At 42.7% G+C, this 27778-nt stretch overlaps 1 protein-coding gene across 3 annotated transcripts; it reads right to left on the bottom strand.

Moving 5' to 3' along the window:
• Positions 1-711: 711 nt before the first annotated feature.
• LOC137281577 (sucrase-isomaltase, intestinal-like) lies at positions 712-25990 on the bottom strand. Of its 3 annotated transcripts, none has more exons than XM_067812894.1 (25): positions 25870-25990; positions 21104-21251; positions 20809-20892; positions 19896-20112; positions 19131-19291; positions 18091-18259; positions 17766-17862; positions 17202-17320; positions 16413-16538; positions 15693-15824; positions 14478-14615; positions 13596-13715; positions 10980-11064; positions 10288-10417; positions 9387-9523; positions 8428-8462; positions 7941-8072; positions 7353-7501; positions 6589-6673; positions 6266-6322; positions 5710-5834; positions 5253-5341; positions 4486-4535; positions 2240-2404; positions 712-1462 (listed from the first exon to the last, which is right to left on the bottom strand). In XM_067812894.1, exons 2-25 carry the CDS (start codon positions 21241-21243, stop codon positions 1400-1402), a joined length of 2805 nt encoding a protein of 934 aa, XP_067668995.1. In that variant the 5' UTR covers positions 21244-21251; positions 25870-25990; the 3' UTR covers positions 712-1399. The 3 variants fall into 3 exon arrangements, with proteins under 3 accessions (XP_067668995.1, XP_067668994.1, XP_067668996.1); XM_067812893.1 differs by lacking the exon at positions 25870-25990 and adding an exon at positions 25808-25867; XM_067812895.1 differs by lacking the exon at positions 25870-25990 and adding an exon at positions 22009-22165.
• Positions 25991-27778: the final 1788 nt, after the last annotated feature.

The raw sequence follows: 27778 nt of genomic DNA, 5'->3' as shown, positions 1-27778 counted from the left end.
CAAATAAGAACAGTAGTTCAGTCCAGAGATCCTTGAAAGAACCATTCAACATACTGCGAGAGAGGCCCTAACCAATACTTTGTCATTGGCCATCACAGCAAACGCCCAACTGAGATAGTCGGCACGATATTGTACTCGTCCAAGTGTCACTGCACGCGTGGAACCGGTGGTCAAACACACACATCTGGATATACTGTAAACGGTATCACACACCATACCGACGTGTACATTAAAACCATGCCGCAATGTAATCAGCATTGTTTCTCTCATATATCTCTCCCGCCTGTAGTCGACAATATTACATTGATATCACATCGACTTGTTGAGGACCCGTGAAGGTCCCGGGGTAGAATAGGCCTTCAGCAACCCATGCTTGCCACAAAAGGCGACTACGCTTGTCGTAAGAGGCGACTAAAGGAATCGGGTGGTCAGGCTCTATGGCGTCAGCCTGTAATTAATCGAGTCTGGGCCAGACAATCCAGTGATTAACATCATGAGGATCGGCCTGACCAACTGGGAACAGATGACATATGGCAAGCAAGTCAGTGAGCCTGACCACCCGATCCCGTTCTTACAAAGGCACTATATCGTCCCAGAAGGGAAAAAAAATAACATTTCAGCTCAGTAAGAAAGAAGACCAACCCACCAAGAAAGAACAGTATACTGATGCATCAAGAAATACAGCAACAAGCCCGCAACAACTGGGTCACCTTTTCTTTGTGTAAAACTAGTTTATTGAAATATGTTACAAAGGAATGTATAAACCAAATTACATTCATGCGTTCCACATCCCTGGCTCAGTTAAACGTATACTTAACAAAACAAGTGTGTTATTCCAAACATGAGTTTATGCCTGTATAAGCATTTTGACGCCGTGGAGAGGTTTGATCGGTTGGACATAAACAGATCTTTTACAGGTCAATTTATACCTCACAGAATATCACAATATAATCAACATCTATACGTACATCCGTCAACCAATGTCTTGTTGCATAAAGTTGTATCAGATACATATATACTCTTCAAAAAAAGAAACTTAACATTCGAACAATATGAATTTAGGAACGCGTTTTTACACAAACCAATCAATGATGAATACCATGTCTCCACATGTTGGGATTCAGCAAGGACTGGTTTGTGTAAGAATGGTATGGTAAATAAACTCAAACACACCATGAGAAGTTTCTTATCCTAAGAGTATATCTGTGATAGATCACTTCAGTAATGCATGTTAGCATTCCATTTTTTTCAGTACAGGCGAGGCATGAATCACTGCCTGAAAGAACGCTGAAAACAGCTTTGAGATCTGGCGTTACACATCAGGCGCTTCCGATAATGAGGACATCACTGATTGGCTGACGTTTGCCGGAAGTGAATCACTCGTCTATATGACTGGCTGCTACGTCCACGTGATAGTGTGGTTGCCAGTGAGGGTCATGTTCAGGTTCAGTAACGAAGTAATCTGTGGATAGACATTGTGGATCAAATTCCTGTATCATCTGAGAATGAGGTTATAGTTGCAAACTGTTTACCAATGTCTTGATTTATTTTGTATGCCATGTTATGCCAACCAGTATTAACTTTAAAATTTGTAGTGACAAAGTTGATTCCAGAAGTTAATAAAATATTGTGTATTTGTGATCAAATAAATCAAAATACCATGTCGTTTTTGGTCCGTTTCCAGCCAAAACCATCCATTAGTGTACACATTACCTTCGTGCAGTTTATATTTAGCTCCCTTTAGAGCTCCTTCCGCTCCAGATGTTGGAACCAGATTTTTTCAAAACCGTTACAGCACTAAATTTGGTGTGTGTTTTCCAGACATAAATGCCTTCATGCGTGTCGAACACGGAAACGGTGCTACAATTTGTTACAGATTTATGGCCCTTGTATGCAGTATGTATTTTCAGGTCATAAATACCTTGATGGAGTTACTTACAGAGTTAAAGCCCCTGCCATGCAGTTCTTGACAGTGCTTGTTGTCCCCAATGGAAACAGTTTTTCTCAGTAATCATTACTGATAGTGAAACCAAATGTATGTGTTTTTTGGACACGAATGTCGTGGTGACATTTAGAAAACAACAGGAACCAAATAGAAACAGAACGCTGTGGCGAGGGATATTGATGACCATGCTTTTTTGTTTATATTTGATCTGGCTTAATTAAAACTGGCAACATACTAACATTTACCCTCATAGTTTACTATATGGGTAGTATAAATAACTTGCGTGGGACTCACCGCGTAGGACTGCCGTATGTTGTCGACGGGCACCACGTGCCCGTCCAGACTGACGGACAGTGGAATGGTCTGGAGGCCGTAGATGTCCAGCTGGTCTAACGGCGGAGGCGGAGGCGGCGGGAACACTGACACAGACCCTGTCTGAACCACGTGTAGCTCACCGTACTGCAGAAACAAACAGGCTTGGATTGAGTCTGGACTCAAACACATACTCAAAGCTAAATAGTTCAGTCCTACTGTTGACTCGAATACAATGTGTTTTGGGTAAATCTTAATTGACAATAGTTACCGCACTTAAGATTATGCAAGACAGAAAAGAATCTGGACCAGACAGTCTGGTGAATATTATAATTAGCATCACTCTGAGAGAATCAAATGAATCAATACGAATCAAATCAACGAGGCTATCAGTTACTACCCTAAAAGTACCGTTGGGAATAGGAAAAAACCTGTTTTTTGCTGCTACTCTGTATCCCTAAATTTTACACAATTGCAAATAGCATATGTCGAAATAATCCACATCGGCCTAACTGGCATCAAACTGTAGATGGCACTTAGGTCTCTCAGCCAGGTATGCCGAAGGTCTGTCGACTCAACTGGCTTCAAATGCAAGTGCTACCTACGGAAACATGAGTCCATTGGAAAGCTTAATTTAGCCATCTTATTAAATGCCTTAAAATAAATAGATGTCCTGTGTGCCTCCTTCGCACTCTATTTTACATAAAGTCATGGTACGATCTCAATAAATCTCTTTGGAAAAAACAAACAAACAATAAAGAAAAAAAGAACCAGCATTGCTCATTTCTGCAGTACTCTCACCTCAGTAAAATCCTTTTTCTACGTTCACTCTTCCCCTACCACTCAGACTATAGTTAGGCCGAACGAACAGATACTTCACACTTTCACATATTAACTACACCAAAAGAATTCCGACAGTACTTTAAGTTGCTCGATAATCATAAGTTTCTCAAAATCAGTTCTAACCCAGAACTATTTTGTTGATGAGTCAGGCGGTGGCATAGTTCAACAAAGACTGGCCAGACGTAGGATTTACTTGATGTTGAGGTTGTTGATTGAAGTTGAACTATCACAAATGTAAGACAATATACAGCGCCAATAGATGGTATAGCATACATAAAAATGTACTCTTGATGTTCAGCTATTTTAATGAGTTATCAAAGTTTTCTGCTGTGAACAATGGATTAAGCCATCAAGCAAAGACTCTTTTTGTTTTGAAAACATCCTAGAAATGTGATGCCCGTTTAATAAAAAATAATACAGATATAACAAAAATAGAATGTCTAAATTATTCAAAGTAATACTTATACAATGTTTCCAAGCGACATCATATGTTCACATTGTTCTATACTCCTAAAAAAAGTAGGGGAACTGTACTTTCAATGCACGATTGTCGAAACTGGGAGACATATGGGATTGAATCAGTGTTGATACAAGAATGGGTGTTTTGAGATTGCATCACCTCATGGATTTCATTCAAGGCAAAGCTGTTCGTTCAGTTATCTCCCTTGTTAGGTGACTGGAGTATGACATGAAAGTTTCAGGTTTACAATTTTCAGTAAGTAGTGTGTGATGTCACCCTGAAAACCCTGACCATGCACAGATGCAAGAAAATTATCGGAAAAATGGCCTGCAGTGATTTATCCACCTACCTGAAAAACGCCAAGATTCATAATGACACCCCATGCGCGTGAATGAGGCTCCCACGTTGTGCACGTGCATCTCATGCATTGTGTTTGCGTGTGGCGATAACGTGAAATGATGAATGTCATTGTCACGTTCCTCAATGGGTTTTCTTTCTACCAGACTTCAAAGTTCAGGTTGCCCTACTTTTTCTGAATAGTATATATATATGATACCGTCACCTGTTCGAGTTATGTGTGAATTACGTTCCAAGTTGTCAGCAAAGATGTCCAGCTCCGAGATTTTACTGGAGCTTCGCAAATTATGTTTCTTTGAATTGTTAATGGTCCTCGGTAGATGTATTTCCAAGCTGTTGATGTCATTGTACTGTGTTCGAAAACTCATTTGGCTCTCCATGTCACTCACAGTGCAGAGTGTTGGGGTAGTCCAGTGGTGAACACCACGCCAAACACCCGGGTTCGATTCTCACTCACTCATTCACAGTGCCCAGCTATACACTTATGACTCCGTATCCATGAGCAGAGATTTTATGTTCTATCTCAGATCCGCTGACAAATAATATTATTGTTAAATGCTGAGCTTACCTTGGGCATGCGGAACTTGATCAATAAATAATGGTCTGTTTCGTAGGTATCTGGAAAAGTAAATACATGGTCTGGTTGCATGGATCCTGATCACGAAGTGTTTCATAAATTCTTTGTTTAGACGTACTCACGTAATGTAGACAATTTATAGCATGGTCGGTACTACAAGTTAAACTTGGAGTGAGAGACCTTACAAAGTATGTCCCTGAAGTATCAGGACAATCGGTATAGCCCTGTGATTAAATCCACTTTCGACGCTACGACATTAATTAATTAACATTAACTTACGACTATCTTAGCGCCATGAGATCTTCGAAATTTAGCCCCCAGGATTTCATTTCCCGCACGGGCAAAATGAGTACGGATTGTGGCATAATTCACTGTGCAGAGTTCTGTCTCGGTGACGCGGAATTTCCGCGTTTGAATCCTAGATTCGCACTGATGATGATATATAGTATGCTCCTACCAGCCGGATGCCTGTTATTTTTTTCGAAGTGGTATAGACAGCTTATATATACAACAATTTGGACATTTCTGACGTTCTGCGATTAACCTAAATTCATTAACCCAAAAGTCATTATGTTCTGTCATTTGATTGGCTGAGAAACATGATCAAATGGTATTAGAATCCCGGAATATTCCTAAAAGCGGCGTAAAATCAAACTCACTCACTTCCCGATCATCCCATAATGGCCTCACCTATTGCTTCCCGATCATCCCACGATGACCTCACCTATTGCTTCAGTATCAGACAACAATGACCTCACCTATTGATTCCCCATCATCCCAGAACAGCTCGCCCTCTGCTCGACCCTCTTTATCCAGGGCAACAATGGCACCCATCTTGTTCTTTCGACTACAATACAGAATGAAGTTACGAACAGCACAAATAAATTGGTAGATAAGACAGTGATGCAGGTTATCCTAAGCATTCAGTTATTCACGCCTGTCTGCCCAAATGTGCATGTTTGCGCGCCATATGTGTACAACCTATCGACCATTTCTTCGCTTTGCGTTGCACCCTTTTTGATAGCTTGTATATTTCAGCACTGCAAAAAAGTTATCTATTTGCTGCAGATATAACGCTCTGTAATTGTCTTGTAATCTGTACCTATGTATATCTGTTACTCTCTGTTCGCTCACTTTGTTTATCTATATCTAAAACATGCATCCCGACACATTTGTTGCTATAATCCGGCGAGCTGGTCCTGAAGACCTACCTACCTTGAGTTAGTTGTGATAGCCGGCACCTGCCATGGAATCACGTGACCACCCCTGACGTGAAGGTTGAACTTCTCCAAAGGCGTGTCAAGGTCAAGGTAATCCTTGTTTACCGCAACCGTTTCACCCTTTTACATGCAACAATAGGGATGCAGCATTAAACCCCTTTCCCGGGAGGGCATGCATACTTTAATCTTCAACCAACTTGTACCGTTACCATTATAATGAACATACTTCAACAATGGAACAGCGAACGCTCAATGAGTAAGCGACCATCCCAAGGCACATGTGTACAAGACCTACGTGTTCGAGAAGCCTGAACGTGGGATAATGGTTTCGACGGTATACCAGTTTGGGAATATTGGCATATTCCATGCTCAAAAGCTTACGGAAATGAACGAAAAGGGACGGAACGATGACGGACACACAGGGACGTTTCAGGTACCCATATGGTTGAGTGACTGCAGCTGGAGGAGATCGCGCATCAGCACACATTATATAGAAAGTTGTCAGGAAGTTGTCAGATGACAAAAGGTCACCAGAAGATATGCTGACTCACCTGGAAGTAGTCATACCAACGGCCTTCTGGGAAATATGCTGTCACGGTTGTCTGCCCCTGGAGAAATGACAAGTCAGCTTTCTCTATTATATGCTTTGAAAACATATTGCGTTTGGGTATTTTTCTAAAATATGCTTAAACAATCGCGGGAAACAAATGTGTGTTTTAGCAGGATCATGGCTAATATTTCGTTTTTAGGTGAATATAACTGAAATGTTACCTGGTCTCTACAGAAAGTCAGAGAGCACTATTTTCAGTGTACACTGTATATGTTATTGGTTAATTGATCAGGTACAGGACAGGTTGGCGTTACATGAAGTCACCTTGTTTAGGACTGGAGACACCAGCAGTGCAGGTCCCAGCAGGAATTGTTCATCAACACTCAGACAGACAGGGTCGTTAGGGAACCTGTGGCAAATACAACACTCAGACAGACAGGGTCGTTAGGAAACCTGTGGCAAATACAACACTCAGACAGACAGGGTCGTTAGGGAACCTGTCTAAGTGAGTGAGTTTGAATGAATAAAACGTGTTACATTTATACTTACTTTGCCACACTGTGTCATTGCAGACATTCATTTTTCAATGATTCATAGATCTTTGAAGCGAAATTAGGAGCGCCTTCACCGTCCAGTTGTCTAGGCAGGCAAGTATCAAAGTATGTCAGGGACCCGCTGCTCTTTGGACATGGACAGTCGTAAGTCAATGTTAAGGCATTACCTATACGACAGCTTTCATAAGCGGACCCATGGTAGTTGAAATCCTTTCGTACTGGCGCGGGTAGTTACAATATTCATCTGTAGGCGTCCGTTTCAGCGCTACGGTTGTCGTAATTTCAAGTCTTGGCGTTACGATAGTGGCAGTGCAACAATCACATATGAGTATCTGGTTCATGATCCATAAAACGTCCATAGCGCTACGACATTCGTAAGATAATATGTTCAGTTACAAGTCATAACATTACGAACGCTTTGTGGATCGTGACCATGTCTAAAGGCTGTAAACAGGAATAAACTAGGGATACCACCACTCACTCGAGAGAGTGAGTGAGTTTAGTTTTGCGCCGCGCTCAGCAATAACCACTCACTCGAAAAGGAGGGGCCTCATGACAGTGTCTCCCCGCGCATGCGCATTGTGCATGAGGGTGTACAGGTAGGGTAGCAGCTTGTAGCGGGTGATAAGTGCCTCTTTGGCAAGACGGACGAATCGGGCGTCCCAGGCAGCGGGGTCTTGTGGCTGGAGAACAGAGAACCATTCCAGTCTGTCATAATTTGTCGTTGAGCAAATCTTGACGCAAAATATTAGCTTTGTCCCGTGATGTACATAATTATGTGTGTCTCACGAGGACAGAACACCTGTGTAATCGACCGTTTTGTGTCTATCACATCATCACAAAAATGTAGAAAAACGCGACACCTACAGAATACATGTCCGATAACTATGGTCATAAGAAAGTTGATGTACTCTCCAAACATCCATTATTATCATCTCAACACCGATTGACACCAACATGACCAAATTTTTCAAAAGTAAATTACAAATGAAGTTTTACAGACTATTTCATGTTTCTTAAACATTTTAAAAAATACACGAAATCTTGACAATGTCTCGCAATACCTATGTTCCTGAATCTTCTGGAAGGAATACAGGAAGACAGTCCCTGACCAATACCCACCTTGAAGAAGTCAGGAGCGTCCCCCAGAGCGTTGTGGTTGCGGGCGAATGGGTAGAAAGCGCCCAGCTGATGCCACCTGACGCACATCTCGTACTCCGCCTCGTACCAAAACCCGCAGATGTCGGCGCCGTTCTGTAAAAACAAGGGGAGATAACTCACGTGGAGAAAATCTGAATGGCCGGATTCCTGATACTTATTCATGTCACTTGCTGCGGTGAGTAAATAAGTTGGTATAGGCCTCTCCGGCGTCCGTGCAAAACGCCCATCCCGAAGGTCACTTCAGACGCCAGAACATCGACGTTAGTGAATGAGTGAGTATGGTTTAAAGCAATATTTCACAATATCTCGACAGGGACACCAGAAATGGACCTCACACACTGTACCAATGTGGGGAATCGAAAACGTTGACTAGGTATCTTTTACGTTGAACAGGTAAACGTGTGAACGTATGGAAGAAGATATGAAAGTTCAAACCAAAGGTACTCACCAAGGAAAACCCGAAAAGACCGAACTCTAGGATTCCTGAAAATCATAACAGGGCATCAAGTACAAGAATCCGGTACTGGTAAGGACTGGCAGAGAAAGGATGGGGAGTGTGCCCATCAATTACGTACATCTAATACTGTAAACATCGGTACGTTTCATCCTACAAGTTAGGGCTGAATCAGCTTGAGATGTACAACCAGCCTATCTAAAGTGGACCCGTGAAGATTCGGGTTAGAACTGGTATTCAGCAGCCCATGCTTGTCGTAGGAAGCGACTTTTGGTATATGGTGGTCAGACTTGTTGATTTGATTGACACATGTCAGCGCATCCCAGTTGTTCAGATCGATGCTGATGCTGTTGACCACTGACCACTGGACTGTCTGGTCCAGACTCGATTATTTACAGACCGCCCCCACATAGCTGGAATATTGCTGAGTGCGGCGTAAAGCTCAACTCAATCACACACTGTCTGGTGTCAAGTTTAATAAATACATCGTTGATATTTAAATCTTTGATGCCGAGGCAACCTCTCCGATTTCACGTATAACAGATCGTTGGTGGTTATATTTGCGACGTGCGACTAGTTCATCAATGTCACGTATAACAGATCGTTGGTGGTTATATTTGCGACGTGCGACTAGTTCATCAATGTCACGTATAACAGATCGTTGGTGGTTATATTTGCGACGTGCGACTAGTTCATCAATGTCACGTATAACAGATCGTTAATGAAACAACCGATGATGTACAGCCCATACCATCCCATAACTCACGGCTACCCGCTTGAACTGGTAGCATTTGAGTTACCATTAAATACTTAAACCTCTGTCATTCGACTGGTCACGGATATGTCAACCTGTGACTTACCACCAGCGAGTTTAAATCCCCAGTACGTATGTGTATCCCGACATATTTCACAGATTGAAATATTGGGTTGCGACTTGTTGGGTTGTGACGTACCCACAATGGACCACTTCATCTGTTCCCAGCGAGACTGGTTGTCCCCCATCCACTTTGTAGCATACTTCCCTGTCCCCGCATAGGATGAACGGGTCATCGTCCAAGGCCGCTTGCCGGGGAATATGTTCTTCAGAGCACTGCAGGAAACATCACACACGTACTGGAGGACGGACGTACTTGACGGTTACGGATGTTTAGACTGTGAGCTGTTTGCATCTACATCGAATCTACATTGTACGAGTGAGCGAGCGAGTGAGTTTCGTTTTACGCCATATAGCAATGTTCGAGCTATATGGCTGCGGTCTGTAAATAATCGAGTGTGGACCAGATAACCCAGTGATCAAAAACATCAGCATCGATCTGCGCATTTGGGAACTGATGACATGTGACAACGAAGTCAGCGAGCCTGACCACCCGATCCCGTTAATCGCCTCTTACGACAAGCATAGTTATCTTTAATGGCAAGCATGCGTTGCTGAAGGCCTATTCTACCCCTGATCCTTCATGGGTTACATTGTAGGAAGACCTTACATATCCGGTCACATAAGCCTGGATGAATTATTAGTGTTTGGAACATAGTACTGACCGTCAGTCTCGTTACGTGAAGTCCATTTCTGGTTTCCCTTGCCGTGATATTGCTGGATTATAGCTAGAGGGACGTAAAACTAAACTCATTCACACTCAGTCTGATTATGTATAACGCCAGCCTCTGTGTTTATATCTCTGTATATTGGCGTGCCCTGTGAACTCATGTATATGTATGTATGTATGGATGTATGTATGTATGTATGTATGTATGTATGTATGTATGTATGTATGTATGTATGTATGTATGTATGTATGTATGTATGTATGTATGTATGTATGTATGTATGTATGTATGTATGTCCCGTGTACTCACTTGTATGTCTGTATGGCCTGTGTGTGGGCATACAAACTGTGTACGTCGTAGTGGCTGCCGAGATGTTGTATGGCATCCATACAGAGAGTCTTGTCATACATGCGTCCGTCCTCCCCTCGACCCAGGATATCTGGAATGGCACATTATTACCGTGTCACCGAGAACAAATAATACGTCATACACAATTGCTAACATCGCCATTCGCCCTAATATTTTTGGGTGCTGCTAGACGACTTCTTTCATCTATATGGGGAGTATGACGCGTTGTTCCTCTTATTTGGAATGAATGGCGGGTTGGTCCTCTTTCTTGGGATGCATTCTGGGGTTTTCCACTTACTTGAGATATATGGAGGGTTGCTCAACTTACTTGTGGTGTATGGCGGGTTGTTCTACTCAGATGTATGGCGAAATGTCCTACTTACATGGGGTGTATGGCGGGTTGTACCACTTACATGGGGTGTATGGCCGGTGGTCTATTTACCTTGCGGTATGTGGCGGGTTGTACCACTTACTTGGGGTGTATGGCCGGTGGTCTATTTACCTTGCGGTATGTGGCGGGTTGTACCACTTACTTGCGGTGTATGGCCGGTGGTCTATTTACCTTGCGGTATGTGGCGGGTTGTACCACTTACTTGCGGTGTATGGCCGGTGGTCTATTTACCTTGAGGTGTGTGGCGGGTTGTACCACTTACTTGGGGTGTATGGCGGGTAGTTCCACTTGTTGTTCTCACAGCCGTCTACAGATCCGGGGACAAAACTTGCAGGTTCGTTCATGTCCTGAAGAAGACATGGGCATATCAGTCTCCAGGGCACAATCATAATTCAAGTAACCGACTCATCTAAAGGTAGGAGATCAGATGGTGGACACACAAACACTTGCAGACTCCTCGTTCCAGACATATACTGAGTCAAAAAAGAAACTTCACAAAATGTAATTTTTAAAAATGATGAATAATGTTTCTATGATGGATGATACATCTATGTATCCGAAATGGGATACCTATCTTTCGACTCATGGAAAACGTTAACAAAACCCATTCAAACCCATCTATTCGTCGTGCAAATGACGTTAGTGCCAAATCAGGTTTTGCACGTTCGGTCGATCACGTTATTTTCGCCTCGAAGTTTTCTTCATTGGCACGTGTTTGCATTGGCCTCAAGAATTGACATAAACACTCTTAAACCACAGTTCTAATGGTACTTTAAATGTCACGATTGTCAAATGTGCAATGTGAACGCGCTGTTGGCATGTTGCAAGCGGGAAGATCAGTTATTGACATCGCAAGAGCAATGGATGCAGCCATCGTACTGTGTATTACTTGCGAGGTCGTCTACAAGAAACTGGCACCACTTCTGATCGCCTAAGGTAGGGACGTCCACGTGTGACGTCACGAGCAGAAGACCGCCAAATCGTCCCACGTCACCTACGTGACAGATTGCCGGCTACACGAACCAGGACTGAGATGTTTAGAGGTCGACTGTCCTTACATACCATTCGTAATTGGTTGCGGGCTGCCAATCTCCATTCTCGACGTCCATATCGTGGGCCAATATTGACGCCGTTTCATCAACGTCAACGTCTGCTGTGGGCCCAACGTCACCTCCGATGGACCCAGAGAGAAGAGACTGGAATCGATCTAACGTGCATTGTCACTGAACAAAGTACTGTGTCGACCCAGCTCACTCAGCAGCAAATGTGTACCTTCTAACGATGTGTCGGTGTGACAGCGGTGCTTAACATGAGTTGTATATACCCCAGGGAGCTGATTTGTTAAACTAATTCATGAAAGAAAGACATCCGTTGATGAGGGGACGCTCAAACGCATTCAGCATGCATTGCGTGGAAATGAGCTCTACATCAATGCCCTGCCCTGCCCTTATCTTATCTTATCCACCACCAACAACAACTGACGCCAAATGAAGCTTCAGGAAGCCCGAGACATACAGAGACAACACCATGATCACCATGCACGTTTAGCGTATCACTGGCCTCCTCATGTTGTCTTTTCAACATCATTGCATTCTTTACCCCATCATTGCCATGTTATGTTAGTGCATCACTGGCCCCCTGATGTTGTCTTAGTGTATCACTGGCCTCTTCGTATAATTGTGCTATAGTCCATGAAGCCAATTACCTTACCGTTTCAGTACATTGCTGGCCTCAAGTCTGTATTATACCCTTTAGTCTTCAACGTTGGTAAACATGTTTTCTTTGCAGCGCCTCGGTATATATACCCCGCTTGGTACTCCCACTATTCACCTGATGAAGAAGCAAGCATACCAACCCACCCACCCCCCACCTTTGTTTTTTCCACAATAAAGAAGTTATAAATCTGGCTTTTCGTAGGCTACGATCGTTTAATTTGTGGAACGCTGTCCATTACCCCGTTTCTTAACGTGATCGTAAGTCCTAAGTTGTTCGTAACTCCAATACTTTAACATAGACTTACGACTATCGTAGCGCTAAGTTGTTCGTAACCCCCATACTTTAACATAGACTTACGACTGTCGTAGCGCTAAGTTGTTCGTACCCCCCATACTTTAACATAGACTTACGACTATCGTAGCGCTAAGTTGTTCGCAACTCCCATACTTTAACATAGACTTACGACTATCGTAGCGCTAAGTTGTTCGTAACCCCCATACTTTAACATAGACTTACGACTATCGTAGCGCTAAGTTGTTCGTAACCCCCATACTTTAACATAGACTTACGACTATCGTAGCGCTAAGTTGTTCGTAACCCCCATACTTTAACATAGACTTACGTCTATCGTAGAGCTACCATTGTTTTGAGGAACAGGAGTTTTCTTTGAGGATACAAGAGATTTCTTTATGATCTGTGTCAGGACGATGGCCCTACATAGTACCTACTACGTGGGCAGTATCTATGTTGATATGATCAGATCTTTGGATGGTCTCTTTGAAGTCTTTACCTTCAACGAGTCTCAACGGAAAGAAATACGACAAAACCAACACACGTGGAGTAATGGTTGACGTCTATAGTCAACCGTTTAGCAAAACCGTTTTGCGCCGCGACCAGTGCAAAACCGGCGCAAAACAATGTACTGGTCGCTTCCAACATACTTTCTTTGAGAAGATGACTTATACTCCCAGAACATATAGAGATCAAACAAATAATTACCACTTGAAGGAGTGAACGAGTGAACGAGTAACTTTGTAATTTCCTTATATGAAGCATTACAAATATCTGTATGTATCTACCTTCTTGAGCTATCATTCGGTAGGTAGGACACATCTGAAGGTCAAGTAAGGTCACTGACCCTGTTATGAACTAAATTACTCACGATCCAGAGGGAATCAAACTCGATACTCTCGTTGTCATGGAAATACCGCGCCCACTTCTCCCACCAAGCCTCTGTAGCCGGGTTTGTGAAATCGGGGTACCCGGTAGTGCCTGGCCACACCTGAAACAACCTCACACAAGTGTTCACCAGGTATTACTAAGGTCGGTAAATAATGACCAGACAGGAGAGATTTGTGGTTGCTATTGTGAACATCGTCCCTCCTCATCTCAGGTTAACGTACCAGCAACTGTCACTGGTAACATCAGTGAAAATTCGGGTTAGAATTGATTTTTCAGCGCTACATGTTTGTCGTAAGTGGCAACTAAGGGGATTGGATGCTCAAGCACGCTGACTTGGTTGACACAAGTCTCCGTATCCCAACTGCGTATATGGATGCTCATGATGTTGATCACTGGATTGTCGCACCGACGCCATGCAGCTGGAGTAGCGTCAAACAACAAACAAACACATGGCATTCTGGTCCATTATTGTCGCCTCTCACGACAAAATGTAATTTGGACCAGGGTTGCATCGCACAATGCAGCTTCGGGGCTAAGGAAATCGTTCGTAGCGTCAAAGGGGTGCAACCGGGGTGGTACGCCCAGCTGTGAAACCGTTTGCTCGTCACGACGAAGGTCACGGTTCTATGAGTCAGATGGATGCAGTATGTAAAGGCCATTTCTGTATTTTTGCAAGCAGTGGTTTTGCTGGAACATTGGTAAATGCGGCATAAAACACAACTCACCTCCCTCTAACCTGAACATTATCCTCACCTAACATGGCTGAAAGGGTGTTCGACTATCCCTGTCGAGAAAGATAGGGATCAAAATCGGGACAATTGTTGCTCTCAACCACAAGTAATTGACCTTTCCAAACACTTACTTCGGCTACGATGGGACCGGAGTTGTTCGGATTCATCACCAGCACTCCCTCTCTGGAACCATCGTCGAATACGTCGTAACCTGGACTGTTGTGTTTTATGAGGCTGCTGATGTTTGGGTCGTTGCCCAAACCTGGATCCTGTATTGCAATTGCAGGATATTAGAATAACTGTTGATACTCAGCAACCCATATTTGTCGTAAGCGGCGACCTAGTGGCCTGGCTCGCTGACTTAGTTGACGCATGTCGTATCCCAGTTGATATCCTATGACGGGTCGATCAAGTCGTCGAGCCTGACCACAAGATTCCTATAGTCGACTCACGACTAGCATGGGTGACTGAAAAACATTTCTTACCAAGATCTTCACCTGTCAACTCACAAAGACAAAACTTTCACTCAGGAAGGTCACAAGCCTACTCATTACCACACGTGTACTCACTGCGTCAACACTTGAGCTCACAATATCTACACGTATTCCCATCACAACTGCTCGTCCACTCCCAATCATGCCAAACTACACGACTACTCACCTCAACGACACGTGCACTCACATCCTCCACACGACTGCTCATCACGGTTACACGTGCACTCACAAACTAGACACAATTACCCAGTAGGACGCTACGTGCACTCATTTCTCCACATGACTATTCATCATGATGACGCGTGCACCCACAACAAGCTCAACACGACTTCTCACCTCAGAGACAAGTGCACTCACAACCTCTACACGAATACTCATAACAATGTCACGTACTCACACCCTCCACACAATTACTCACCAGGGCGGTAGGTGCACTCGCAACCTCCACACAATTACTCACCAGGACGGTAGGTGCACTTGCAACCTCCACACCATTACTCACCAGGACGATACGTGCACTCACACCCTCCACACCATTACTCACCAGGACGATACGTGCACTCACACCCTCCACACAATTACTCACCAGGACGATACGTGCACTCACATCCTCAACATGACAACTGACCACATGACTACTCACAACAATGACACGTGCCCCACATTATCAACCATATTATTCACCACGGTGACACGTGCTCTCACATCCTGCATGCAACAATTCATCACGATGACACGTCCTCTGACAACCTCCACACGACAACTCATCTGGACGACACGTGCACTCACATTCTCCTCACGACAACTCACCAGCATGATACGTGCACCCACATCCTCCACACAACTACTCACCACGATGACAACAAACTTCTGGTCGTGGTCATGAAGGTCACGCACAAGATCGGGGAGTCCCGGGAAGGTCTCGCGGTTGTAGCTGAAGACGAACTTGTTAAACATATATTCCAGGTCGGCCCACTGAGCGTCCTGTAGGAACACAGGTTGTTTAAGCAATTTGTGACATTTTCACATATGGATCGAACAGATATCAAACCATTCACGTTGATATACCTTCTAATAATAACCACTTTACACAGTAATACCCGTGAAGATCAGGGTTAGAATTGATCTTCAGTAACCCATGCTTGTCGTAAAAGGCGACTAATGATATCTGGTGGTCAGACTCGCTGATTTGGTTGACACATGTCATCACATCCCATTAACGTCAATTGATGCTCATGCTGTTGATCACTCAATTGTCTGTTCCAGACGCGACTGCCATATAGCTGGAATATTGCTGAGTGCGGTGTTTAGCAGCAAACTTGCGAACACACACCAAGAGCTGTTGAGGTCACAATGTCTTCATCATCCGAATGGTAGTTTTACACCGCATTCGCCAATATTCCTTAACAACCCCATTATCAGTAGCATCACTATCACGAATCCATTAATGATGATCATTTATATAAACATTGTTTTTATCAATAGAAACAACAACAGCACTACTTCTATCATTTATATATTATTATTGTTATCGTCGTTGTTGTTATCATCGTTATCACTATGATCACTCACATATGGTATCCCGATTTCCCTGTTCCGGTCGATGACCATCCTCAGGTCGCTGATGTTGGTGTAGCCCCAGCGGCAGAGGTGGAAGCCCAGCGTCCAGTAAGGGGGCATAACAGGTCTACCGATAGCCTGTGGACATGGAAACATCATATTGTACAGCGAAGCAAGCAGTTATATACAATGAAACACTTATGTGAATCCATGCAGCCTCATCATACACTGAGCATATTTAGTTGTACGCCTCTAGTAGCTATATTCCAGTAATATCAAGCCCGGGGAAGCAAGAAATGGGCGTCACACATTGTAACCATGTAGGTCTTCAACGAACCTAGGTGTTAGTGGTGAGCGATGTTTTAATCACTAGACAGGCCACGCGCTCCCCTCCCTGTGGAATATTACAGAGTGTGGTGTAACACTAAACTCACTCACACATTTCAAAAGCAATATTCGGAGATCGAATCACACATCTGATGATTGTGAAGATTTGAATTGGTGTTTTCTGGATGACAACCCGTGAGGACGATTGGAATGTATCTTCAGGTCCATGATTGTCGTAAATGGTGTCTAATTGGATCGGGTATCGGGTGGTCAGACGCGCTGGCATGTCATCGGTTCCCAAGTGCGCAGATTGATGCTGATGATGTTGATCACTGGATTGTCTGGTCCAGACTCGAATATTTACTGACCGCCGCCATATAGCCGAAATATTGCCGAGTGCGGCATAAAACTCACTCACTCACTCACGAGACTGTTTTGTGTAATCGGATTAAAAACACATTTAGGCTTAGTTACCGCCGTGTACTGTTGAACCGCCTCCCCGGGGGAGGACCCGAGGAAGATGTAGAAGTCGAGGACGCCGCCGATGGTTCTAAAAGTGATGGCTGGATGTGGAGATGGCTGCAGGAACACCTCTGTTTATAAGGAAGTCAGACATTGTACTGTTAAACAAAGAATAGGTAAGTAATTCCACCTGATATACAGTTTTCGACATGTGGAATTGTACCTGTGATCGATAGTATGAGCACATACGTTGGATCAGTCATGATAGTACTAGCAAAAGTAGATGTAATAGGGGATATATGGAGCATATATTCTTCTTTTCCAACACATCTGAACATTTTTTCATGACAAAATGTTATTTTCTTTGAACATAAACTAATATTTGGTACTACCACACGTATATCGTGTTTATCATAATGACGAATGCGTCGTTTTTCTCAGTAGAGATGTCTCATTAACAAAACATGTCACAGTACAAACTACTTATATCCTGATATCAGAAGCACTTTAGGGCTTCAGAAGACTTCTATTTGCAGGGCGTAATCATATCTATCACTGGTTGAAAATGTGTCTCACCCATGGCGTTGCTGTTCTTGAGGAAGACCATGTGGGCACTACCGTCGTCCTCCACGTTCATGTAGGTGGGGTGAGCGCCGTACAGGTTCCACTCGTCCTGGAAGTAACTTGTTACATTGTATTACTACACGCATGTATTATATCGAGTCAAGCGAGTGAGTGATAGAGCTTAGTTTTACGCAGCACTCGGCAATATTCCAGGTATGTGTACATGATCGAATCTAGACCAAACAATCCAGTGATCATCAGCTTGAGCATATAATTAAGCAACTGGGAACCGATGGCATGTGTCAACCAACTCAGGGAGCCTGACCACCCGACTTACAACAGGCGCCACATCTCGGGTGAAGATGCTCCACGTCTTCCAGGACAGGTCATGACGGAGCTGGCGATGGTTGTGTTCACCGAAGCCGTATACGTTGCTGGACGCCAGTCTCGTAGTCAGCTGCAGGTACTGGTCGGAATAGATAAACCCTGGCAGGGAGGTGTTGAATCTGAAGAGCGAGTGAGAGTGGTTTTACGCCGCATTTAGGAACACTCCAGTAACATCACTGCAGGCAACACCAGAAATATAACTCACGCATATGGCAAGTTGAACCCAGGTGCTCATCGTAAGGACGAACGCTTTACCCTTTAGGCTATCCCAGTGCCTGACATTAAGATATTTCCATTGTGTAGTGCGGCAGACATGTTCATTAACCTGTGGGTGTATAGAAACTGTCACAATGACATTTAAATACCCACAGTTAACGCTGGGTGTTTGCCATTAATACCTCAGTTTAAATGGAATCAAGTTGGGACGTGTTGCGAAAAGAACATGGACTGAGTGAGTTTAGTTTTACGCCGCACTCAGCAATATTTCAGCTTAATGGCGGTCTGTAAATAATCGAGACATATCAGACAATCTAGAGATCAACAGCATGAGCATCGATCTACGCAATTACGATACGATGACATAAGTCAGTCAGGTCAGAGAGCCTGACCACCCGATCCTGTTAGTCGTTTCATGCGACGAAAATGGGTTACTGAAGGTCAGATCTAACGCTGATCTTCATGGGGCGAAAATAACAGCGTTTGTATGACACGTAATCAAACAACACAAACACGTGTACAGGATATGTATAGGTTAATCACCCTTTCAGGGTAGTTATTTAAATAAAATCTGCGACGGTGGTAAAATGACTTACACCATGAGAACTTACTTCTCCAATACGTCTATAACGTATTAGGCATGATGTAGATTATGAAAATAGATGCATTTCGGTGGGTTTTTTGTCTAAATAGAAATGATTGCCTTGTGTCAGCTAAACAGTGCCCTTAGTCAGTCAAGAACTTTTCCTAGTGGTGTAACCCAGGTTGACCTACATTGTCTGGTTGTTGGACACCCGGGTGATGATAACGCCAAACACTGGAGTATCCACGATGGTTACATTGTACAGCCGTGTCGTCTCGCTGGCCTTGCTGGGAGACGTTATGTTCAGGACGCTATCGGGTATCTCCCATCTGGAGTCGTTCTTGGGATAGAACTGGGGAAAATCACAAGTACATAATACTTATAATGGGAGTACGCGATGTACTTTTAACATGTTTGGTGCAGGTGGTGAGCTCTCGAAATGGTTGGTTTCGTGGTGTACTCTTGAAATGGTTGGTTTACGTGGTGTACTCTTGAAACAGTTGGTTTAAGTGGTGCACTCTTGAACGGAGTGGTTCACGGGACGAACTCTTGAAAAGGTTGGTTTACGTGGTGTACTCTTAAAAGGGTTGGTTTACTTGGTGTATTTTTTAAATGGAGTTTTACGTGGTGTACTCTTGAAATGGCTGGTTTACGCGGTGCACTCTTGAAATGGCTGGTTTACAGGACGTACTCTTGAAAAGGTTGGTTTACGAGCTTAACAATTGAAATGGTTGCTTTACACTGTTTACTTTTGAAATGGCTGGTTTACATGGCAGAAAAGAGCTTTACTGCATGTATATATTTATAACCTTTCAAAGACGGTTTCACTATGCAACTTATGTTATGCACAGTTACTTTTTTCCGTTAGTATATATGTATGTCACCAATGCGTGCTAACGATGTTCACGGCCATTGATAACTAATTAGAAGTGTCACTGACGAAACCGTCAACATACCCTTAATCTAAGGCGGGAGTCGGTGTGGAAGTCCACGTCGAGGTATATATTATCGAAAGACGCCGAGCGGGTGAGATACTGAGGATGCGATGTGCGCTCCAGTTCCACGCGCATGCCCATTGGTGTGTCCATCACGTCACCCACCATTCTGTAGCCATATCCGGCGGGGAATTTACACCAGGGGGCGCCCTTGTCAGATACCGGAGACCATAAGCAGCTGTACCAAAGCAGAGCTCATTTTGATTATGTGTGTTTATAGATGAATGAATGAAATTTCCTTCAGTAATTTTACAATTTTACTGATAATATAGCACCATATGCCCCATCGTCTACAAATAGTAAAAACAGTCATCTTCTAACGCATATATGTTTAGTGTGTTTCAGAAAGTGATGTACCTGTTCAGTATTTTCTCTCTGCATATCCCCCTATTCTATTTTTCTCATGTCCTCATACCCACCTTCCTTTGCACTTCTCTCTGCATACCACTTGTTCCACGCACTTACTCTGTACATAACAAGTTTTCCTTTTTATTTACTTCTACATAGCAGTTTCATTGCAATTCTACTCTCAACATACCCATGTTTTTACGCTTCTCTCAACATACATATACCCACCCTTCTTTGCACTGCTTCTCTTTACATATCCTCTTTCATTGCAATTCTACCCTCTACATGCCTTTTCAATGCGCTTCCTTCTTCATACTCCGTTCTTTGCAATTCTCCAGTCTACATACCACTTTCTAGTTGTACATCTCCATTCTGCATACATGTACATCTATCTACCTCCCTTCCTTGCACTTCTCAAGTCTACATACCACCTTCTAGTTGTACATCTCCATTCTACATACCTCCCTTCCTTGCGCTTCTCTTAGCTACATACCACCTTCTAGTTGTACAGCTCCATTCTACATACCCCCTGTCCTTGCACTTCTCCTCTGTACCGTCAGACTCTGGGTGACAATCAACGATGACATCAGAGCGCTCGCCTAAGCTGGAACTAAACAGCGAAATACACACATTGTGGAAGTCATCTTTCCCGAAATATTTTAAGGAGTTAATGAGAGAGATAGACAGAGAGAGAGAGAGAGAGAGAGAGAGAGAGAAGGGGGGAGAGAGAGAGAGAGAGTAGGGGGTCGAAATAGGACGGATACGGGGAGGGAGTGTATATACTGGAAACACCGCGAAACACACTACTGTAATGCACGCACACTGGTGAATTTTCCTTTTCCTTGTTGAAATGCAAGACGAGCCCCACAGTCAGCGAGATAGCCAAACACACAATCAAGAAAAAGGCAAAGGCAATTTTCCTCTTGGCCGTGGAACTCCCAGTAACAGCATCGGCAGTCATATCTCAGTCTGAAATATAAAACAGTGAAAAGTTGAGGTTGTAGTTAGATATGGAGAAGTATCATTTGTACTCAAAAACGACCAGCCATACAATTCCATCAGCAATTTACAAGGAAGACCAGTGATACATTTCCATCGGTAAAATATAGGAAAAAACAACTGTATGAGTTCATTAGCAATATGCAAGAAAGAACAGTTATATAAAAGTAAGAGCAGTTGTACAATTCCATCTGTAATATATAAGGAAGACCAGTTATGCAATCCCATCAGTGATATACAAAAAAGGCTCAGATGTGCAATCCCATCAGTAATATATAAGAAAGGTCATTTGCAATATTCCATCAAAAAAGACAAGTTGTGAAATCCCATCAGTAATATACAAGAAAGACTAGTTGTACAATCCCAACAGTAATATACAAGAAAAGTCATTTGTAATATTCCACCAAGAAAGACCAGTTGCAAGACCAGTCATGTCACACATACTTTAAATGTATTTGGGTCAGATATACGTCGGATCTGTATGTTCAGATTGGGGTTGATACACACCCGTGGTGAAGTGAATAAAGCGTCTGCCCGAAAAACATAAGGCCGTCGATCGATCCCCTTTTGCCCCTTGTCACAAGATGTTGGAAGGCATCTTGGAAGTGGGGGAGTTAGTGCTTAATAACATGAATAAGTACTGAAGGATTCAGGGATCCATATTAAACTGCAGCATTGTATTTCCTCGGACAATCACAATGAAACACACACGCAAATACAAAATCACCTGGACTCTCAGACTCCTTATTGTCCAACCTCACCTCACGGTTGTAGTAATGTCATTTCACCTAGGGGTGGTTGTGTGTTCGGAGAGCACCGTTACAACCGCATTTGTGTTAAGGTGGCGGGAGACATTACTCATCTCGAGAGACTTAACTTCAAATATAGAAGTCAGTGGCGTAACCTAGTTTCAGAGTTAGTTCGTCACGACAAAATATATCTCTCGCCGTACATGAGCATTGCGCCATTAGCTATGCCATTGCTAGGATATTGTGAAACGCGGTACACAGTCATCATACTCACTGACGTACAGTCGGATCACAGTATCTCGAACTTGGCTCCAACAAATAAAGAAAATATATGTTACACCACACACGAAACCATATGATTGTTCTTTGTAATATATTGTGTATTATTTGAAGGAATTTACTTTTGTGTCGTTGACAAACTGTGCCCGGTTGCGATTTGATTTGATTTCTGTTCAATGTAAACAGATAATTACACACTATAAAAACAGAAAGAAAAAAACACTAAATCACTTGACTCCAACTGTTAGTAACTCGAAGATGTCAGGACGTTTGAGATAGCTCACAACGTGCATAGCTTTAAAAATATTAAAATAGCTTTAAAAATATTAAAATTCAAAACTTCGAGGACAAAGTACAAGATTCCACATTCGCCCTTCTGCTATGGATGACTCAAATCAAAAGCCTTATTTTCGCTTTTCAGTTCAACAAAGCTCAAGTGCAGTGGAAAATGTCTTTCATACTCTGTCCTTGAGCCTAGCTGCGTCACAATGAAAACACCAACACGAAATGTGCATACAGTAGACCAGTATAATATACAGTGTCCAAACTTAGGGTTTAATGTCGCCATTAATCTTAGCGTCTACAGGCAACAGCATGTGTTTGACGACTTTTGTTTTTGTAAAAAAAACCCCGAATATTGTGTCTCATTTTAACTATTTACTATATCTTATTTTAAACCGAAACTTGCACAAAGATACGATAGAGATCATATTGTGTCATGAACCGTGACTAACTGAGTGAGTGCCCCTGAGTACCGCTTTGGCTGTGTTATATTTCATGTAATTTGCATGTCCTTTTGTCTATAACTTCTATCATTATGTGACACTTAAACGAGATTAAAATAGCATGTGATATTAGAGGAAAATGTGTTATATGCGCTAACGACGAATTGACAGTTATAACGCAATATTTACTGTTCCGTATCTGAAAGTCGAAATACGACGGGTACATTATGTGCGATTAGGGGAAAGAGTAAACATGTGTTATTGAAAATACTTAAAAATATGCAAACACAAGTGTAGATTCAGTTAATAGTGTATTACTCAGATGTAGGTGAGTCAGCATAGCTTTGCTGACATGCATACAGTTATCTCAGTCTTGTCAAGCAGTGAGATCGACATTATTTACAGTCGCTCATTTTTTATACGGGTGAAGTGGCTCTAGTTATCTGTGTCAAGGCCGTTGACGTGGAGGTTGTGTGTGTACAGAGACGACGTGCCTGAAGAAAGACATGGGGATCGTATACCTAGCACTCGTGGTGCCAGCAAGTGAGAAACAGGTTTCCGCGCACCTGTGCCACATTTTTATGCTTCAAATACGTATTACATGGGTAAAATAGATCTTCGACTTGCTGACAATCGACAAGATGAATGGATGTTGCTATGGCACAAGAGAGTTCTCATATCAGCACGTCTAGTCTTCTTTAGTACAGGTCTCGGTCCCGAGTGAGTGTCTCTGAGTCCGTGGGTGTATGCGCATGCGACGTGGATGCGTCCAGTTCTAAATGCAGATCCGGATCCAGAGTGAATGAATGCACGTGCGTACGTGCGTACGTGCGTACGTGCATGCATTCAGTCCAGAAGCTCGGATCTCCCAACAACTTTAGTCACAGTGATAGCGGATCGTGATATATTTTCATGACCGACAGGAGGTCAACATTGTTTTCTCACAATTGATCAACTAGCCCATAATTGAACTGCAACAACAGAGGTGTCTAAATAACAACTAAGAAAAACTTGTATGAAGAATATCAACACGAGCCAGTTACAACACTGATCAGATCCATAGTCCATTCGCTCATTTCTCCGATTCGTCACTAGGATTTGTCACTAGGATGTGTCACTAGGATTTGTCACTAGGATTTGTCACTAGGGTGTGCCATTTTTTATTTTGATTTTTGAATGGACGTGCTAATAAACTATCGAACTTATACCCTTAAAGCGTTACGGTGTTAAACGGTCAAACTGACCACACAGCACTTCAGAGATGATTCATGCATGGAAATTTCCAAGGGGTTTTCTCAGGAAAGTGGAATTAATCCGTCAGTGTTAAAGTCACATCAAGAATTCGTGACGTCAACATCAGTCTTACGTTCATGTGACTGAATGTGACTCACCTATCACCTGATGGAAGAGATAATTATCGCGCAAACCTCGCTCCAAAAATATTTGCTTTTAAATGCCAGTTGTTTCGTTTAATTTAATTTAGTTTAGTTTAACTCCTTTTCTGAAAGTATGCATGCATTTGTTAACAATCCACCGAGAGGTGTGTGTGGTGGAACGGTCCTTCTGAATCGCGTGATTGAATGTAACACTTGGGATTGCGCTCTCGTAGTAAATTACAGATTCTTGTACATTTTGGGGTTGAGTCCCATACGGGGATTTGGATTTGCCCCCTTGGAGTCAACGATCTAACCCACTCAGCCACTGTGTGCGGACAACTGGTGGACTAAATCACATATTTTGTGTACCCTTCTGACAAGCTGAAATGGGCATGGCTCCAAAGTGGTTGGCAATGTCATATTTGGGATTTCACTTCATTAAGCATTGTGTAATCTGCTTGGTTGAAGAACTATTATTTTACTTGAAATTTCATAGAGTGAAATAAAGTTCATGTTTAGCCTCAAAATTGGTTTTCCGTGTTGGAATGACACTCCATATTCATAACTAGAGTGACATGAGCTAATACTAATAAATCACAGTGATATATTGGATTTTGACATTTGCCAGTTATGAAATAATAGGACAGTTTATTGTAGCATAGTATAAACATCTGTCATTAGATATCGCAATGATATATTGGAGATTTTCATGTGCCAGTTATGGGATAATAAGGAGAGCTTAACGTAGCATAGTATAAACAAGTGATATTATATATCAAAGTGATATATCAGAGATTGACATGTGTCAGTTCTCTACACATTCGATGTGTTATCGTGACATTAGAACATTGTGAAAAGCTGTCGTGTTTGATGGCTTGCATATCTGAATGGTGCAACATATGTCATATTTGGGATTTCACTTTCTTAGTAAAGTACAAATTCCACTGTCGGAAGTCGCGGTGGCTGAGCGGGCTAGGCGGCTGACTTTGTGTGCTGGCGATTAGGTGCCTGACTCTGAGGGTGCGGGTTCGAATCCCGGATGGGACTCAACCGAAAAAAGTACTAGAATTTGTACTTTACTAAGAAAGTGAAATCCCAAATATGACATATGTTGCATTTGACCACTTTCTAAATGGCATCGTGTAATCATATCTGAATGGTGAACATAACTATGTATGTTGTAGCGATGTGGTGATCAAACAGTCGTCCTGTGTCCTTTCTGGTATTTGCAGAAGCCTGAGGTCTTTCTTTAACTGCGAAGGGAGGCAGCTGACAAGACCGAGGGCTCCTACAAATGATAATGCCCTGAAAAGCAGCCTTACTGTCGTTATAGCTAAATGCATGGAATGTGTAATTAAATTGTAATACAAACAACGGTTGTCAGACTAGTCACGTACCTGAGTGTTAATCTGCCTCCTATGAACACAGACCAACTAGTTGTATCAGATTAGTCACTTACCTTGGTATAACGGCTGTATTTATCGGGGGTGAAGAGACCGGACGGAATACCTTTCTAACTCCGTTTTGTAGCCTGCGTGATAGACAGTGCACTTACTCCCAAACCCAGCGTGTTTGTCGGTAAACATGGCTTGACACTCGGCCCTTTAGCTAGTGCTATGGGAGTGGCGGTGTACATCTATATTTATGCAACGCTGCTGTAAGATACATTGTATCTGCAGCTGTTACCCATATGCCAAATGATATGGAAAAATGTGGATGATTTTAATTATATTTGCTGCATTTAATACGTTCGTGTTGTGTGTAGAAAGCCGACCAATGCGTCACAGTTTGGTATATTCACGTTGGCATCAAGAAAGCTGTGGTATCTCCTCGCTCCGCAGCAGGCAGGAGGTCTGCTTTAGTAGGAGATACACATATTGGATTTGACGACAATAATATGAGTCTCAATCAGTAAGCTGTTCTACAACATGTATGTCACGTGCTCCTTTTGTCATGTAACAGGATCCGGCTTGACGTAAGAGGCGACTAACGGGATTGGGTGACCATTCTCACTGACTTGGTTGACGCATGTATCCTTGAAGCGTTGTCAGTTTTTGTTTTTTTGTTTGTTGTTTTTGGGGTTTTTTTAATCTGTTTGAAAATATCTTCACCATGTGAAGAGGAACATAACTATACACATAAAAGTGAATTAGTGTAGTTTTGATCACATACGACCTCAGTTGGAGAGAGTTATAAATGTGTTTGACACATCTTGAGATTGTTGACATTATGGCCGTAGAGATGGATTACCGACCACAACCTACTTAGAGTTCGCATACATAAACAATTACTTGATCCTTCTTCTGACCTAGTGCATGTTATGTGGGATCGGGTACTCCCAGTACCCAAAGTGCTCACGGGAATAGAAATACAACGGTTTTGGTGTGTTTTTTTCCACGTAGTTTTGAACACGACTAAAGTTCTCTTGCCGAAAATGTACTATTTATTTTTTTTAACGGTTCATTCATAGTTTTGATTGTCTAATGCACAATCTCTTTTGCGTTAGACGCGTAAATGCTATTTCCCACTGACACATGTCATCGGTTTCCCATTGTGTAGATCGATGCGCATGCTGTTGATCAGTGGATTGTCTGGTCGATTATTCACAGACCCCCGCTATATAGCTGGAATATTGCTGAGTGAGGCGTAAAACTAAACTCACTTACTCACTCAGTAGTATACTCTCATACCCAGTGTCTGTTTATGTGAGTGCGTGAGTTTAGTGTTATGCCACAGTCAGCAATGTTCCAGCTATAAAGCGGCCGTCTCTAAATCATCGTGTTTGGAACAGTCAGTCCAGTGATGAATAGCTTGAGCATCGATCAGTGCAGTGAGGCACCGATGAAATCTGTCGACCAAGTCAACGAGCCTGACCACCGGATCCCGTTAGCTGCCTCTTACGACAAGCATAGTCACCTTTTTGGGGCATTTATTTGCGTAATGAACAAAAGACGATTTCGAGGTCTTGGTAGCAAATGTAAAACCCGCGGAGGAAGGAATTTGAACACTCTTCTCCAACGTTAAGTCAAATACATATAAGAGCGGGAATTATCAGCTAAGATACAAAAACAAACATCGATCATAGGGTTAACTGATAACACGCTGATTGATTAATTCCTTTTGTTTTGCTCACTGGATTTCTCAAAAGGTAGTGTTTATATGTGTAGATTTACTGTTGTATACCGATCAAACCCTGTCGTAAAGTACTTGTGTAAAAACAACATCCTTTCTCAAAGGATTAACCACAGACAGACAACGTGCACTAGATCGTGCTTAGAGCGTGTGTGAAAAATGATTCACATAAGCAATCCTATAAAATGTCTAAATATTACAGTCATGTTCACTACAAATATAAACAGGTTGTCTGC

The sequence above is a fragment of the Haliotis asinina genome, chromosome 4 (genome assembly GCF_037392515.1).
Source record: "Haliotis asinina isolate JCU_RB_2024 chromosome 4, JCU_Hal_asi_v2, whole genome shotgun sequence".
Lineage (NCBI taxonomy): Eukaryota > Metazoa > Mollusca > Gastropoda > Lepetellida > Haliotidae > Haliotis > Haliotis asinina.
This window is presented reverse-complemented; position numbering and strand designations above follow the sequence as displayed.

Bases quoted from the DNA above. Each gene is read 5' to 3' on its own strand.
- LOC137281577 (XM_067812894.1), bottom strand. From the start codon at position 21,243: ATGACTGCCGATGCTGTTACTGGGAGTTCCACGGCCAAGAGGAAAATT. The intron at 13,716-14,477 runs GTAAGTGTTTGG...AGGTTGTTTCAG, and splicing joins CCGGTCCCATCGTAGCCGAA to GTGTGGCCAGGCACTACCGG. The intron at 5,835-6,265 runs GTGAGTCAGCAT...TGCATGTAAAAG, and splicing joins GTTGGTATGACTACTTCCAG to GGTGAAACGGTTGCGGTAAA.